This window comes from Solanum lycopersicum, chromosome 3 (genome assembly GCF_036512215.1).
Source record: "Solanum lycopersicum chromosome 3, SLM_r2.1".
In the NCBI taxonomy this organism is placed as follows: Eukaryota; Viridiplantae; Streptophyta; class Magnoliopsida; order Solanales; family Solanaceae; genus Solanum; species Solanum lycopersicum.
Window position 1 is genome coordinate 60228719 of NC_090802.1, and position 15090 is coordinate 60243808.

The following is a 15090-nucleotide window of genomic DNA, read 5'->3' on the forward strand; positions in this document are numbered from 1 at the left end:
ATATATATATATATATATATTAATATTTGATTGCATATAGCTATTTTGTTATCGAGGTAGGAATAAGATCTATGTGCCTCTATTTTCTTCCAAGACTTCGAGCTTATGCTTGAGTATGTTATTGTTGCTTTTATGTCATGACCATTAGGTGCCATTATACACAGTAGTCAAGGCAACTTGATAAGTATCAATAAGTCATTTTAGGTGGCATTTGTTTGAAGAACAGGTGAAAGAATGAGAAATTTTTTTAGTTACAAAGACTCATAAAACTGATTAATGTTTGGGAGAAAAAGGGAAAAAAACAGAGAGTTGTGTCATTATGTGGTATCCTTTGAGAATTGAAACCAAAAGGATTTATAGAAATCTTTTTGTCTTATTAATCTTCGATATAATCAACAATTAACTTTAAATTTGATTTCTAAATTAGTAGTATTAATGTTCGTTTCAATTTATGTGACATCGTTTGATTTGACATAAAATTATTAAAAAAATGGGTAGTCTAAAACAAACCTTATAGTTGTTATAACCCATCTTTCTTATTGGGGATAAAAGAAGAATTTTAAAATTGAATCATTTCTAATTATATAGAGACGATATTCTATTTTAGACAGATTAAAAAATGAAAATGTGCCCCTGGCCGAGGGTATCTTTCAATTTATCACATGATACAGAATTATAGCCTACATTAAGCCTACAGGGCGTTCGGATTAAATGTAGCATGATTTGTTGGTTATATGATTAGCCAATTCTGAAAATGCCTACACCATTCAATTATGTTTTTTCTTTTTGTATCCATGCCAGAGAAATAATAGGGCCATGGATGGAGCTTCTCAAATCTTGTTGCCTTATATATTTTCAACACAAATTGACCATTGTTGAAACCATTTCAGCTGTGTTAATCCATCATCAAATAGAACTCGAGTGGTAAATTAAACTAGGAAAGGTAACAAATGCCAGAGTTGGATGATACAGGAAAACATGACGATTCAACGAAAACTAAAAATGAGGAAATTTATGATAAGAAGGAGAAAGAAGATAAGCATTCGGATGAAGACGATAAAGATGATAAGGAAGATAAAGATAAGAAGAAGAAAAAGAAGGACAAAGACAAGGATGAAAAAGATAACAAGAAGAAGGATAAAAAAGAGAAGAATCCTAATGATGAAAAGGACTTAGAAAAACTCAAACTTAAAGTGGAGAAAATTGATGCTAAAATGCAGGATTTGGAAGACCAGAGAGAGGTTATTCTAGAGTTGTGTAATGAAGCTGGGAAAGTTGCAGCCAATGCAACTGTTGCTCGCCTTCAATTCGATCCCTTATCGAGCCACTTCACCAAGAAAAAGAAAAAAGCAAAGTGATGCTTCTCTGTTTTTGTAATTTTGTATGAAAATTACACATAGTGTCTATAGAACCCTGCCTAAAGCAGATTGCATTTTTTAGATAACAACATTGTAAAGAGGATCAGATAATGAATGAACAGATGATAGGAAAATAAGTACTGTAAATCAGTTGAATTACCTTCACAATATTGTTTACGTGCATGACAGTTTAACACTGATATTTCAAACACGATTGTAGTTTCCATCAGGGCTCCAGTTGTTTCCAGAACTTCGTATCCTGCAGCTCTCGATTGGCTTGTTTGAAGAACAAATTATCCTAAATCTGCATTTCGAATGATAATTAAGTATTATACAGTGATTAACCGTATAAAGTTGAGTTATCTAGCAATACACCAGTTCGCAAAAAGGGAAAAATATTCTTCTGTATAACAATGCAACATTACCAAACAAGTGATTGTAGGTACCTATTAAAGGATCTGTTGTTTACTCTTGTACTATATACTGAAGGGAAGCTTCCTAAGACGTGAAATTTCGATTTCATAAGGAAGTTTCATATTTGTCCTGTAATTACCTTGCTTGCAGATATCAACTTCAAGCGTCATTTTAAAAAGCAATGATAAACTAACAGATCAGGACCTCACTCTTGGGGATTTAAAAAATAAAGATGAACAAGCAGCCAGGAATATTTTCTGATATTGGCAAAAATGCTACAGGTACTTGCTGTCATTTATTTCAGCTCATCCAAATTCAAAACATTTGCTAATGAAAATTTTAAAAGATGTCCTTCTGCTTTTGATTTCTGTCGCGTTTCAATGCTGGAGAATCTCTGAATTCAAATATTTATATGTTACTTGTTTTACTTTAGATCTTCTGTATGGAGATTATATCAGAAAATCACCAGTTCACAATTTGCTTGATTGGGGCTTATACTTCAAATGTCAAGGTATTTATTGTTATTATTTCCCTTCTTTGTTCCTCCTTATAGTCTGCTTTCTGAGAATTACTGTATGATCATTGTAGTTAATGACATTGTACCTGGATTAAGTTCACTAGTCAAGTTGAGTGTACCAGATCAGAGGTCTAATAAGGTTAGAATTTTTCTCTTCTTTCTATATATGAGAAGTCTATTTTTCCTTTCTTATGCCTACATCTGTATGGACTAACAGGTGGAGGTGCAATACATGAATAATTATTTTGGAGTTGCAACAGGCATCAGTTTGGAAAAAACCCCACTGTTGAGTCTCTCTGGTGTTACAGGAATTGGATTTTTCAGTATTGGAGCTGAAATCGCTTTTGATACAGCAACGAAAACACTGGCAGAATGCGGTGGTGGTTTGAGCTTCGATACTGACGTTCTCTCTGCTTCACTCACTCTGTAAATGTTCTCCAGCGTGATTCGATATTTCTTCTTTGAATGCCACATTTTACTCTTGCAAAAGTTAAGAATGCTCAATGTTCTGATGCAAGTGAAATTTGCAGGAGCAATAATGCTGATACCTTGAGAGCTCACTGTTACCGGCCGATTCTACCCTTAACAAGCACTGGGGTTGCAGCTGAGTTAACACATAGATTCGTCAACAATCAGACGACTCTTGCACTGGGGGCTCAGCATTGCCTGTTTCCTTGCATGCTGATTAAAGCTCGAGTTACAAGTGATGGCAGTTTGGGTGCTCTTGTCCAGAACAATATTTTCTCAGCACTCTCTCTGAGTATTGGAGCAGAGATGAATGCCATGGATGCAGCGAATACTGCTAAACTAGGGCTTGCTCTAATTTTTAATCCCTGAGTTGTAACAAAAATGGTAGTCTCTCTTAGAGTCGTATTATCCTCGAGTATTCCTATGACTATTTATGCATGCTAAGTCCATATCGATGGATTCAGAATTTGAAGTTTATCGGTTCCTGCAATAACATCAAGTTGATATCGCAATACAATTAGCTTCACAATCAAATATTTATACATAATTTAGTACTCTGAACTTCTTATAAGCTGCATGTTTGAAGGCAGCTAACTCAAACCGTAAGTAAATGATTGAAACTACAATGGAGACGATAATGCGATACCAGCAAGAAATGAAAATTTGTGAATCTTCTTCACTTGCTAGCAATCTAGCAATACACTAAAACAAATGCAGACACCATGCAATGATCTGTACTCTTTCTGAGAGATATTCAAAAACTAATCAAACGTTTGAAACAGCATCAGAAACAAAATTTGCTGAATTTTGAGGGACTAGCAACTAACATTGAATTAACATTTCCAATCAGCAAAACAAATCAATAAGGAATATATGCACGAAGCTTTAGGTTGAATAGGCAAAGATGTACAATGCTGTAGAACAATCTTATAGAACCTGAAAATACTTTTTACACAATACTTTAAACATTCAAAACCTTACCAAACTGGTTATAAACATAGATAGTCATAGGATTCACAATCTCTAACAAAATCCCTTCACCACATATTTCCATGTTTTTAAGAAAGAAAAGACTAACTTGACAAAAACTTGCTTTGATATGAAATCCATCAACATTCATGAGCAACAAAGATTTAATGCCCAACAGTAGCCTGAAGAAGTCCATCACGAATCTGCTGTGCCACCTCTTTTACAGCACCAGGTCCATGGGGGATGAAGACAGCGGATGATTTGCTGGAAGCGCCAATTTCTTTCATGGTGTCAAAGTACTGGGTTACGAGGACCATGTCCATAACATCCTTTGCCGTAGTTCCAGGCACATTGACTGAAAATCCTAGCACACTGTCTCTCAGACCATCCACAATTGCTTGACGTTGTCGTGCAATACCTAATCCTGAGAGATACTTAGACTCGGCCTCTCCTTCAGCCCTCTTAATTTGCAAGATCTTCTCGGCCTCTGCCTTCTCATTAGCAGCCACCCTCAGCCGAGCAGCTGTAAAGTTGAAAATAGTTAGGACATGAAAATACTAAGGAAGCCCCAACAAGAGTATCAAAATTTTCAATTTGGCAACCAAAAATTCTCATATTTCCACCCATCAAGCCTTTGAGTGTTTGTCTACTCTACACACCAAAATATTAAGTAGAAGAAAAAATAAACAGACTACTCTTCAAGGTGCTTGGTAGCAACCGATGTAATTACAATTCCTAAAACTGCTACGTTTTGCATTCATGTTTAAATATCTTTATCCACGAAAGATCATTATAATGGGTAAATGGAAAATCCTTCAACTGGATTTTATACTCCGTTTCTACTAAAACAGTAAGAATGTAAGGCAAGGCTGAATCAGAGTAAAAAAAAATTGTTTATACCAGCATTGATTTCATTCATAGCTCTCTTCACATGCTCATCTGGTACTATATCAACGATGAGTGTCTGAACAATTTCATATCCATAAGCTGACATAGCCTGTAAAAGAGCAAGAACCCATTCTTATGGATCAAATTAATGAATAAGATCAATGTTTCCAATGAAAAATCATCAAGAATCCACTTACTTTCTCAAGTTCCTCCTCAACAGCCTTGGCAATTTCATTTTTTTGCTCAAACACATCATCAAGAATGAGTTTAGGAACACTAGCTCTTATGACTGACGAAATAAAGAACAGACAAGTCAAAATCTGTCATATCTTATTAAAAATTGTATCAAATGAGCAATCATTAGTGCAGGGAATAAAGCGAAAATTTCGTTACTGACCATCAAAAACATATGCCTGAATCTGACCCTTAGTGTTACTTAGCTTGTAGAAAGCTTCATTTGCTTTGTCGGCAATGGCACGATACTGAATTGATGCGACAACATTGACAAATACGTTATCCTGAATATCATAGCAATGAACGTATTAGCATAACTCATAACTTTGGACAAACTTACACCTACTAAGTTTATGCTATAATTAAATAGTGTATGATGCTACCTCATATATTTCAAGCCAAACTAATTCAGAGAGAGGAGTTAAAAAAGTAGACCTTCGTCTTGGTTTCACAGCGCACATCTAGTTGTTGCACCCTGAGGGAGAGATGACCAGCCAACTGGCTTCCGAGGAACCAAGGCACACAGTGGCACCCTGGCTCAAGCACATCCTGATACTTGCCAAACTGCTCCTTAATTGCAACAGTGGATTGATCAACTTGAACACAACAGAACAAATTGCCCATATTCTGGAAACACAGCATAAAAAACAGATATTAAAAGTGTTTAATCAAGAAGATATCAACATATTGACCCACTAAACCAGCTCAAATAACATCAAAATCAATTGGATCAAGTATACTCATCTTTATAACACTAACTAACCAGCAATTAAGGGAAGTTTCAGATTCCAGTAGAAAAGTTTAACCTCCCAGAAATTTGTCAAACACAAAATTAGACAAAAGATACACCAGTTTACAGATTCCACTTGAATACCAAGATCAGAATTAGAAAGGAGCAATTTATAGGGTTTCATCCCTGTTTATTCTTTCCCTAAGATAACATGTCATTAAACAAGACAACTTTTAGGAAAGAAGGGCCCTTTTTTCTCCGGGTACAAGGCTCTATCAAAAACAACCTCTCTATCAGCGCAGGTAGAGTTAAGGTAAGGCCTAAATACACTCACCCTCCCAGACCCCAATTGTGAGGATATCCAGTATATGGTACAACCTATCTACCCTCAAGATAGCGTTAAGCTAAAGTCTGCATACACCCACCCTCCCAGACCCCACTAGTGAGAGTAAATATTCGGGGTATGTTATCATAGAAGGTTTCTTTCAAGAAGTTCACAAACAAGAACCTTATAATCTCTTGATAAACCCAAACCAAAATACCAAAAAACTTAACTTTATCACTGATATGCCAGCAGAACTTAAAGCCACATCCCACTAATCGACATTAACGTTTCATTTTCCCCGTTAATTCTCAAAAAAAAGGTTAAGAAAATTTAACCTCATCAAAACCCAAGAACAGTCGCTTTCAAACCAAGAAACTCAAAAAACCCACAACAGTAGAGAAGTTAAATACCACTTTCTTTATACAGTTTTTCTCACAAAATGACACAAAAAACGACAGAGAAAAAGAAAAGGGGAAACAACAGAAAAAGAATTAAAAATAACACCAAAATCAAGAAAATCATGAACTACGCATACAAATAAAAAGATTGTATTTATTTTAAATATTCACGCAGAGGGATCGAGTGGGGTAAAAGGGGAGAAGAGACTTACGAATTATGAAACAAAATCAAGAACGGCAGAATAATAAGAATTCACAACTCAGCTTTGAGGTTATAGCCTGTACATATATTATATATATATATATATATATATGCGAAAGAAGATCCCAACTGGGCCAGAAAATGCGTGGAAATTCAGTTATTTCTTTGTCCGTGAAGAATAAAAAAGGTTTTCTTTTAGATAACTAAATATATTTATTTCACTCCAAAGCATTAAGCCAACATTAATTTTATTCCTCTGAAGTATATCCATTGGAGGACGTGTTTAGGATTGATTTATTATTTATATTAATGATGGTAAATTTTTAAAAGAAAAAATAAATAATGGAGGTATACAATGATGTATTTTTTTTTTAGTCTATTTTTAAATAGTAATTTTCTGATGTATTTTTTTGGTCTGTTTTAAATAGTAATTTTTTTCTCTTTTGATAAAATTTTAATTTCACTTTTTCACGTAGTATGTTTCGCATCAAAAAATAAAATAATATTTTGATATATTTAAAAAAAAAATTATTTTCTTGAAACTTCATCCCAAATTAAATTAATTTTTTTTTTTCAAAATGGAGATAGTAATAATTCTATTAAAGCCACTGGCATGCCCAGAATTTTCTTCCAAGGGTTTAATAAATAAAAATATAAAAAACACTAAATAAACACTAAGAAATGAAAAACATGAACTTTCACGTATAGCAAACAAAAAATTCATATTTGTATGCTATAACAAACTTTGCATAATTGCGCTCCATAGCAAATATAAAACTGTATAATTCGCTATACATATACAAGTGTATAATTTGCTGGCCTATTTCGCTGCAATTGTATAATTCGCTATCCTATTTCACTGCAATTGTATAATGCACAATTGTATAATTCACTGCCTATTTCGCTGCAATATTAAGTGTATAGCAAGAAGATATATGTTTTTCTCTCGCTTTATACAAAAACAGATTCACAATACATACACTTCTGTTGTATAAAGCTAGAGAAAATTGTATTTCACTGCAATTGTATAATTCGTTGACCTTTTTCTCTGCAATATTTGAAATAAAATGTTTGTAAATTGTATAATTAAGTGTATAACACGAAGATATATATTTTTGCATGTGTATATACAATTTTCTCTCGCTTTATACAAAACAGAAATAGAATTATACACTTCTGTGTATAAAGCGAGAGAGGCGAGCAAGAATGGAGAGTGGCGAGCGAGATTTCTAGGAGAGAGACGCTGGCAAATTTTAGCTAACGTTTGCTATGGAGCACAATTAAATCAAACCCTAGCTATTCCATTTATTTTAGGTTATTAGTTTGCTATTATATACAATTTTCTCAAAAAAACACTCAGAAAAATGAAAAACAAAACTGAAAATTAAAAAAAAAAAAACACTCTGACTGGATTTGAACCCCAAAGTGACACACAATATAATTTCTAACACAACTTGTTACTGTGCTTAACTTCTCTTTATTATCAAAGAGATTTCAAAATATATATATTTATAGAAATATTATTTTATATACACGGTATTATTTTTTCGAGGGGAGCCGCTCCTGATTGAGGCCGTGAAAATTATCATTAGCTGTTGAAATTTTTGAAATCCGAATGAATATTTTGCATCTTTCTTACACTTAACTACTTGGTTTTGAGTTTAATTAGGCATAAGAAAATATTCTATGCTACCAGCATAATCGAAATGACATTAAAAAATAGTCTCCATTGTTATTAGATAGATATTTCTTTTAATATTAGTAAAGTAATAAAGTGAATTTCCTTTTCTCCATTATTTCTTTCTTTAATTGGATGAAAAAATGTGTAGCACGTCTTAGCAATGGATAAAGACATTTTTTATGCTACAATTATGCAAAAAAATAATAAAAGTGGTCATCAAACTTGCTATTCTACAGGTCTACATATTAATAGGAATTTGATTGATGCATAAAATGGTATTGACTTTAGATGAACACGAAGACTTCAAAAATTTCCACGATGCATCGTGCATCTTACTATACCTTTAAAATATTTTTCTATAAAATGGAAAAAAAAAATTTAAAGTGTAAACAGAGTCTACATATTAATTGTTTTGCCAATTATATTATGGCTATGAAATTCTTTGCGGCTGTCACCATAATATCCACGCAATTGCAACTTACATAAAACTTAGATCCTATTGTATATGAGTTATATTTTTAAAAAAATATATTTATTTCAATGGTTCAATTTAGAAAATTCAAAAAGCAATCTGCTTTTTATATTTTATTTTTATCATTTTTATTAAATGAGTTATAGACTTATAATAACAAAAATATAAAAGGAAAATAAATCATCTCATTTATTATTCTTAAAAAGTGTGCTATGATAACTAAATAGAGAGTATTACTTCCGTTCATTTTTAATTGTCATAATTTTTTTTTAAGTTAGATTATAAAAATTTGTCTAACATTTTATGATGTATTTTTCTTCATGTATTAATATACAAAAAAAAATGCAATTTATAGTTTTTTTTCTATAATTTTTTGATATATAAATTTTTTATTAAAAATATCAAATTAATGTAATTTAATCTCATTCTGAAATTAATCAAACTGTCTTTCAAAAAAATAATTACTAATCTAAGTACGTATATTATTTTATTAATCTTCGAGGCCAAGCTATCATTTATAATTGGTTATTTCTTCTCGATAGCGATTTTCGTGATTTGTGCATGATCAAAGACCCAACTAGTGAACTAGGCATGTGTTGGACATGCCATATGAGCCTTGTATTTCTAATAATATGAGTAAAGAAAATCACTAAAGTTGTAGCAAATATTAAATAAGAAGTTATTGTTTTAAAATGCAACATGTTAAGAGCCTTAAAAGTCAAATCTTGATGTCGATGATAATATAATTACTGATAGGTGAAATTAAAGAGTAATCGTAAACTTAAAATAAACAGATTAATATTTTTATAAAAATAATTTTTATCAGTCATAAATATACGCATTAACATAGAAATATATTATATATACGATTGATATATTTTTGAGTTATTCTATGGACTGGTACCTGCCAAATGGAGACCACAAGCTTAGGATGTGATGACAACAATGTTAAATTTCTTCCAAATTGCATCGCAAATCGAATATTAACAAAGTCTTTAGACGAAATTGAAAGATACTATGTACAGGTAAATCCCCAAAGCATGTTAGTTTTGTCAAACAGGAAAATATATATATATAAAAATGGTCAAAGGATCCAACCTGGTGCTTTATGTCAAATTAATTATGACTAAGAGATTATTCTATTGGAAATTATCTGGTATGAATCATGATTGTGTTTAATAAGATCATTTTATTATCCTAGTTGACTTGACCATTTTACTATCCATTAAGAAAGGTTGATATGGTGAGTTGGCATATTATAAAATGGAAGATATTAAAGGTATATATGTATTTACGTAAAAAAATATTGTATAATTATAAATAGTAATTTGTTTATAGTTTTATGGGTAAAAATTTTTTTCTATAAAATTTGACATAGTAATAACAATTTCAGTCAAAATTAGAGTATTTTTCAGATCCTTTTCTCTAAAATTTGATATAGTAATAACAATTTCAGTCAAAATTAGAGTATTTTTCAGATCCTTTTCCCTTGTACCTTAAAAGTCATCCATGTTTGAGAAATTGCTTAGAAATATTATTTTTATTAATTTTGAGGAAAACAAGAATAGTTGAATGATATTGTAATCCTAAACAAAATAAAAGTGTAATTTCAACACAATTTCTCAAACATGATTACTATTTGGAGAAATTAGTCGCATATAAGTTGATAATATAACAAAAGATTATAGTAAATCTTTTTTAATAAGATAGAGAGATGTGAATCATTCAAAACAAAAATAAAATAAAATACTACATTAACATTAAAGCCAAACGCTACATGATGAGTTTACACTTAAATCAATTGTAGTGGAAAAATTTGAAGCACCAATTTATGTGTCCTGATTCTCAAAAGTGAGTTTGAGGAATGGTTAGACCCATAACAATTCCTTGTACATTACTCGTATATACTCTAGCCTGATTTTCATAACCTGAACGGATATCTATGTCCTCCAATACTATACCCGTACAGGGAACTGACGCGCTGCAATCCAGCTTCACAGCAAATTCCCCTTGGGATGTTCCTTGTACATGTCTAAAAGTAACATTACTAACCTTTACTGCTGAATCCTGCAACAACCATTAAACTAAACGCGTTACAAGTCTATTATATTTCATAACTCAGAACCAGAACATTTTAAATAAAAGTTACTTACATGTTCTGTACAATATTCCCCATCACAATAGAATTGATCGATAATAATAGGGTTATACGAATCTTGCGTCCTTATTCTCTCGAAAATTATGTTACTAGCATGACCTTTGCCTCCCTGATCAAATAAAAACGAAAAAATTATATCAAATAACATACCTTGAAAATAGCTATGCTCGATTTTTTTTTATAGCTCAATTTACATACAGTAACACGCTACTTTACCTGCCATGTCTTAATTCGAGCACCATTTGTAGAACTTATGAACAGGACATCACTAACAAAAATGTCTTCAACATTGTCATTAGATCCATGCTTGCCTAGACTTCCAATACTGCATTCAGATTCAGTTTACGTTCAATTACTAACCTTATACAAAAATTAAATTCAAGAGGAGATAGATAAAAACTAACCTTATACCATGTCCTGGTCCGCATATTATGTTGCTGATATTCAGATGGGAACATCCATCAACAATTGAGATACAATCATCTCCTGCATTTTCATTTTACGCGATCTTTACAAAAAATCAAAATTACTGTGAATGAATATATAATATGTATGTCCAAAATTACCAGTTCCAATTTGACAGTGATCAATGATAACATCGCTGCTGCCTGAAACATGAATACCGTCAGTATTAGGACTCTCTCCTGGTGCATCAATGGTTATGTTTGTGACTCTGGCAGATTTCGATTTCTCAAAATGAACATGCATGCGAGGGCTATCGATAAATCTCAGTCCCGTTAGACTGATGTTTTCTGAATGTGAAATTTCAAAAGCCTACAAAAGAATCCTGTTATTAAATGTCAAATTTATGTTAATCATGTTTAACTGAGCATAACAAACTTACAGTTGGCCTCAGGCGGTCCTGGAAATAGAGGTGATAAAAAATGTTAGAATTGTAAAACAAAAACAAGGTAATATTAAAAACAAAAATTTACTGAATTGACTTACATTTACATTCCACCAATTGTATCCACGACCATTAATTGTTCCATTCCCACGTACCGTAAGGCCGTTGGCATGTTTAAAATGGATCCACTTATCACAACGTTTGTCGTAACACCTCCATCTCGAAGGTTCTCTAGGTGCAGTTATATTTCCGTTTATCTGCAAAATTAGTTGATTAAAAGGTAGGAGGTACGTAGGCCGTTTGAGCATACGACATGAATTTTTGATATAAGATCTGAGTTGAAGTTTTCGTCACAAGTTGTGAGACTATATACATTTTTCTCAATTCTAATACAATCTAGAGTTACCAAATGAACAAACCATAATTCAATCAAATATGATAACATATAAATCACATAATCATTTACAAATATACATAATTTTATAAAACCCACTATTATGACTAGTTATTCTTAAACATCACTTTTTCTTTTCACATCTCTTCAGGTCAAGCAATAGTATTATTTATTTCAAAACTTAGAATGATGATTTTTTTTTTGTTTATACAAAATATATAAAATTATAGATTAAGTTTGTAAATTTTAAAAGAAAAAAAAATGAAATCATTACTTGAAATCTCAAATTATGTTTTTTTAGAGAATACGAAATATGAAATTACACACTGATTTAGACATACAATAACCAAATTAATATAAAGTTGAAGTTTTGTTAAGTTTTATTTATTCTCATAAATATGAAAACTAAAAAGTTGTAAAACTATGATTTCCCCACTAATTTTTATGTAGAATTTTATCAAATGAGTAAAATCATAGTTCATAAGTAGGATAACAAATTATTTTAAGACACCACAATATATTGATATTGTATGCTCCTTTTTATTCACAAACTTTCAAATACACTTAATTTTATAATTCACTAATCAACAATAATAGTACCTAACTACTGAAGTTTTAATTAATATAATCTTTTCATACGTACAAACAACTTATTTATACACTGATGAATTACAACAGGCAGTTAACGAAGTACCTCAACAGTGAGGCCTGCTGATACGCAAGGGCCCTCCAATTTTATAGGATGAAGCAAGAACGTATTTTCAGAAGGTACGTACATTATCGGAGAAGAAAACGATGATGTACATGTTGCTTCCCATGTTTTGATGAAAGCCTATAAAACAACACACACACACACACAAAAAAAGTCCATAAATACCTCCTAGTAATATCTAACATTATGTAATTATTATGGATTGTTTATGTCTAAATTACATTGGTTGCATCGGTTAAGCCATCACCAACTGCACCATAATCAACAACATTAAAGACTGGAAAATCTGGAGCTGAATAAATCAGTGAAGGCAGAAGCGAAGCAACAAAGATTGAGATTAGCATCTTCATAATGACCATCTTATGAAAAATCAGAAAGTTAAAGGAGTTTTTATAATACAATTTTAGGAATTATCTGAATTATGAAGTGTTTTAATCCTACTAAAACTAGTCTAGCTTAATTCTAATTCGACAAAAACTAGGAAGCAATTGAAAATCCAAGTCCATGAGTTAATTGAACTAAAAGATTTTTTTTTAAAAAATAGCATGAGGGAAATATGAGGAAAACTGAGGGTACATTTGGAATTTGAATATTTTGCGATATCTCGGTCCTGCAGATAGGATAATGTGGATTTTGATTGGTGGAATAATTTGGAGCCATAGATTTGTACAGAGAAGAAAGGGAATATGTGAAGCAACAATCGAGAGAAGGTGAAACTCTTGTTCAATGGCGGCTGCAACAACTTCTTACCTGAGTAACTTGGAGCATGGCTTTAGTTCCAAGCCCCGATTTCGCCGCCCCTTAATTCCCTCCAATACCGCTCCGCGAATATTGGCCATGGCTCCTAAAAAGAAGGTATCAAATATCATTCTATATCACTATTTTTACATATTTACACCATTCTAAATATTCTTAATATGTATTTCTTTTATCTATTGGATATTACTAAGCACACGGAATATTTCTGTTTGGCAACCGCAAATCGGAAGAACAGTAGAACAGAGAGGCCAGAGCTAATTAAACATGAATTTGTGGTGAAATAGAACTTCTGCTCTGAATTTGACTTTTGAAGTTTGTTAATGATGTCAATTCTTTTGAGCTCTTAATTGAATCGATGTTATGTAATCTTCCGCTATACACTTTCCAACACATTCTTGAGGTAGAGATTAATGGAAAAGTTTGAGTTGAATTCCATCTTCACTCATAAAAAACAAAAAAATAAATCGATCTCTAGCAACATAAATTCTCTTTTTAGAGGAGTTGGGACCATATTTGACGCTCCCATAAGTTGAGCCCGATGGATTTATTGAAAACAATCAATTTAATCTCATAAAGTAAGTTAGGGGTCAAGTCATATCTTACCAATCCAGACTATTACATTTGGGGATGTTGTGTTACAAGCGGAGTTACAGAATATGTAATATTACAAACTACTAATAAGAATCACTAACGCAGGTGAACAAGTTTGATGACAATTGGAAAAAGCAATGGTTTGGAGCGGGACTATTCTACGAGGGCAGCGAACAAGTGGAAGTTGATGTGTTCAAAAAATTGGAGAAGCGAAAAGTTTTGAGCACTGTGGAGAAAGCTGGCCTTCTATCAAAGGCCGAAGAACTAGGATTTACACTCTCATCCATAGAAAAATTAGGGCTATTTTCAAAGGCCGAAGAACTCGGGCTGCTCAGTTTGCTGGAGAAGTCAGCTAGTTTCTCTCCTGCTGCTTTGGCATCGGCAGCTCTTCCAATTCTAGTGGCAGCTATTTTAACAATCGTTTTCATCCCCGATGATACCGTGGGTCTTGTGGCGGCCCAGGCTGTTTTGGCTGGAGCCCTCGGGTTGACTGCAGTCGGGTTGTTTGTTGGGTCAGTGGTTTTGGATGGGTTGCAGGAGGCTGATTGATTGACCATCGGTTTCATCCAACCTCACCTGAAAAATATGTAATAAAGGGATAGTTTTGTAGTTGTCAGTGAGATTTATATGGTCAATCTCAATTTATTAGTGTAATTATTGTTGTTGTACACACTCAACAATTCCTAATCTTTATGGTCATGAATTCATTTTATGTATGTGAAGCAGTATAGACAAATTAATTTTTGAAGATTGTGTAGTAAATTTCTCAATTTACAAAGAAATGATTTTGGCCTGCTATATTTTTTATGAACAAAAGAAAACAATTGGAGATGCGGGGTATCGATCCCCGTACCTCTCGCATGCTAAGCGAGCGCTCTACCATCTGAGCTACATCCCCTTGCTGTTACGAAGCCTAATAAAGTTATATTTATCCTCAGCTTCTGTTACTGAATTGCTAATTCCATGGCTCTGT

The 15090-nt window shown here is 32.5% G+C and overlaps 5 protein-coding genes and 1 non-coding gene across 10 annotated transcripts; 3 read left to right on the plus strand and 3 right to left on the minus strand.

Moving 5' to 3' along the window:
- The first annotated feature begins 950 nt into the window (after positions 1 to 950).
- On the plus strand, positions 951 to 1358 carry LOC104646648 (protein PXR1). Its single transcript, XM_010320802.1, has one exon. It carries the CDS (start codon positions 951 to 953, stop codon positions 1356 to 1358), a length of 408 nt encoding a protein of 135 aa, XP_010319104.1.
- Positions 1359 to 1913: 555 nt separating this feature from the next.
- Positions 1914 to 3291, plus strand: LOC101246039 (mitochondrial outer membrane protein porin of 36 kDa-like). Its single transcript, XM_004236143.5, has 5 exons — positions 1914 to 2053; positions 2206 to 2283; positions 2361 to 2428; positions 2507 to 2715; positions 2820 to 3291. The coding sequence occupies exons 1-5, from the start codon at positions 2005 to 2007 to the stop codon at positions 3124 to 3126; spliced, it is 711 nt and encodes a 236-aa protein (XP_004236191.1). The 5' UTR covers positions 1914 to 2004; the 3' UTR covers positions 3127 to 3291.
- A 373-nt stretch (positions 3292 to 3664) lies between these two features.
- On the minus strand, positions 3665 to 6814 carry LOC101245344 (hypersensitive-induced reaction 1 protein). 5 transcript variants are annotated; one of them, XM_004236141.5, is made up of 6 exons: positions 6514 to 6814; positions 5284 to 5475; positions 5012 to 5132; positions 4812 to 4903; positions 4627 to 4723; positions 3665 to 4249 (listed from the first exon to the last, which is right to left on the minus strand). In XM_004236141.5, exons 2-6 carry the CDS (start codon positions 5470 to 5472, stop codon positions 3891 to 3893), a joined length of 858 nt encoding a protein of 285 aa, XP_004236189.1. In that variant the 5' UTR covers positions 5473 to 5475; positions 6514 to 6814; the 3' UTR covers positions 3665 to 3890. The 5 variants fall into 5 exon arrangements, with proteins under 5 accessions (XP_004236189.1, XP_004236190.1, XP_010318964.1 ...); XM_004236142.5 differs by having other exon boundaries at positions 5612 to 6558; XM_010320662.4 differs by lacking the exon at positions 6514 to 6814 and adding an exon at positions 6239 to 6438.
- A 3579-nt stretch (positions 6815 to 10393) lies between these two features.
- Positions 10394 to 13295, minus strand: LOC101251766 (probable polygalacturonase At1g80170). Its single transcript, XM_026030067.2, has 9 exons — positions 12989 to 13295; positions 12750 to 12887; positions 11763 to 11918; positions 11659 to 11676; positions 11381 to 11588; positions 11219 to 11300; positions 11031 to 11139; positions 10810 to 10923; positions 10394 to 10723 (listed from the first exon to the last, which is right to left on the minus strand). Exons 1-9 carry the CDS (start codon positions 13124 to 13126, stop codon positions 10502 to 10504), a joined length of 1185 nt encoding a protein of 394 aa, XP_025885852.1. The 5' UTR covers positions 13127 to 13295; the 3' UTR covers positions 10394 to 10501.
- Positions 13296 to 13391: 96 nt separating this feature from the next.
- LOC101245045 (uncharacterized) lies at positions 13392 to 14833 on the plus strand. The gene is made up of 2 exons (XM_004236139.5): positions 13392 to 13622; positions 14223 to 14833. The coding sequence occupies exons 1-2, from the start codon at positions 13494 to 13496 to the stop codon at positions 14664 to 14666; spliced, it is 573 nt and encodes a 190-aa protein (XP_004236187.1). The 5' UTR covers positions 13392 to 13493; the 3' UTR covers positions 14667 to 14833.
- A 109-nt stretch (positions 14834 to 14942) lies between these two features.
- Positions 14943 to 15015, minus strand: TRNAA-AGC (transfer RNA alanine (anticodon AGC)). Its single transcript has one exon. It is a non-coding gene; the product is annotated as a tRNA-Ala (tRNA).
- Positions 15016 to 15090: the final 75 nt, after the last annotated feature.

What these genes read in the sequence shown, in the direction of transcription:
- LOC104646648 (XM_010320802.1), top strand. Translation starts at nt 951, where the DNA reads ATGCCAGAGTTGGATGATACAGGAAAACATGACGATTCAACGAAAACT.
- LOC101246039 (XM_004236143.5), top strand. Translation starts at nt 2,005, where the DNA reads ATGAACAAGCAGCCAGGAATATTTTCTGATATTGGCAAAAATGCTACA. An exon ending in CTTATACTTCAAATGTCAAG is followed by an intron (nt 2,284 to 2,360) that starts GTATTTATTGTT and finishes TGATCATTGTAG; the next exon opens with TTAATGACATTGTACCTGGA. An exon ending in CTCTCTGCTTCACTCACTCT is followed by an intron (nt 2,716 to 2,819) that starts GTAAATGTTCTC and finishes TGAAATTTGCAG; the next exon opens with GAGCAATAATGCTGATACCT.
- LOC101245344 (XM_004236141.5), bottom strand. Translation starts at nt 5,472, where the DNA reads ATGGGCAATTTGTTCTGTTGTGTTCAAGTTGATCAATCCACTGTTGCA. An exon ending in TCAGGCATATGTTTTTGATG is followed by an intron (nt 4,904 to 5,011) that starts GTCAGTAACGAA and finishes TTATTTCGTCAG; the next exon opens with TCATAAGAGCTAGTGTTCCT. An exon ending in TATGAATGAAATCAATGCTG is followed by an intron (nt 4,250 to 4,626) that starts GTATAAACAATT and finishes TCAACTTTACAG; the next exon opens with CTGCTCGGCTGAGGGTGGCT.
- LOC101251766 (XM_026030067.2), bottom strand. Translation starts at nt 13,126, where the DNA reads ATGGTCATTATGAAGATGCTAATCTCAATCTTTGTTGCTTCGCTTCTG. An exon ending in GCTTAACCGATGCAACCAAT is followed by an intron (nt 12,888 to 12,988) that starts GTAATTTAGACA and finishes GTTGTTTTATAG; the next exon opens with GCTTTCATCAAAACATGGGA. An exon ending in GGACCAGGACATGGTATAAG is followed by an intron (nt 11,140 to 11,218) that starts GTTAGTTTTTAT and finishes ATCTGAATGCAG; the next exon opens with TATTGGAAGTCTAGGCAAGC.
- LOC101245045 (XM_004236139.5), top strand. Translation starts at nt 13,494, where the DNA reads ATGGCGGCTGCAACAACTTCTTACCTGAGTAACTTGGAGCATGGCTTT. An exon ending in CCATGGCTCCTAAAAAGAAG is followed by an intron (nt 13,623 to 14,222) that starts GTATCAAATATC and finishes TCACTAACGCAG; the next exon opens with GTGAACAAGTTTGATGACAA.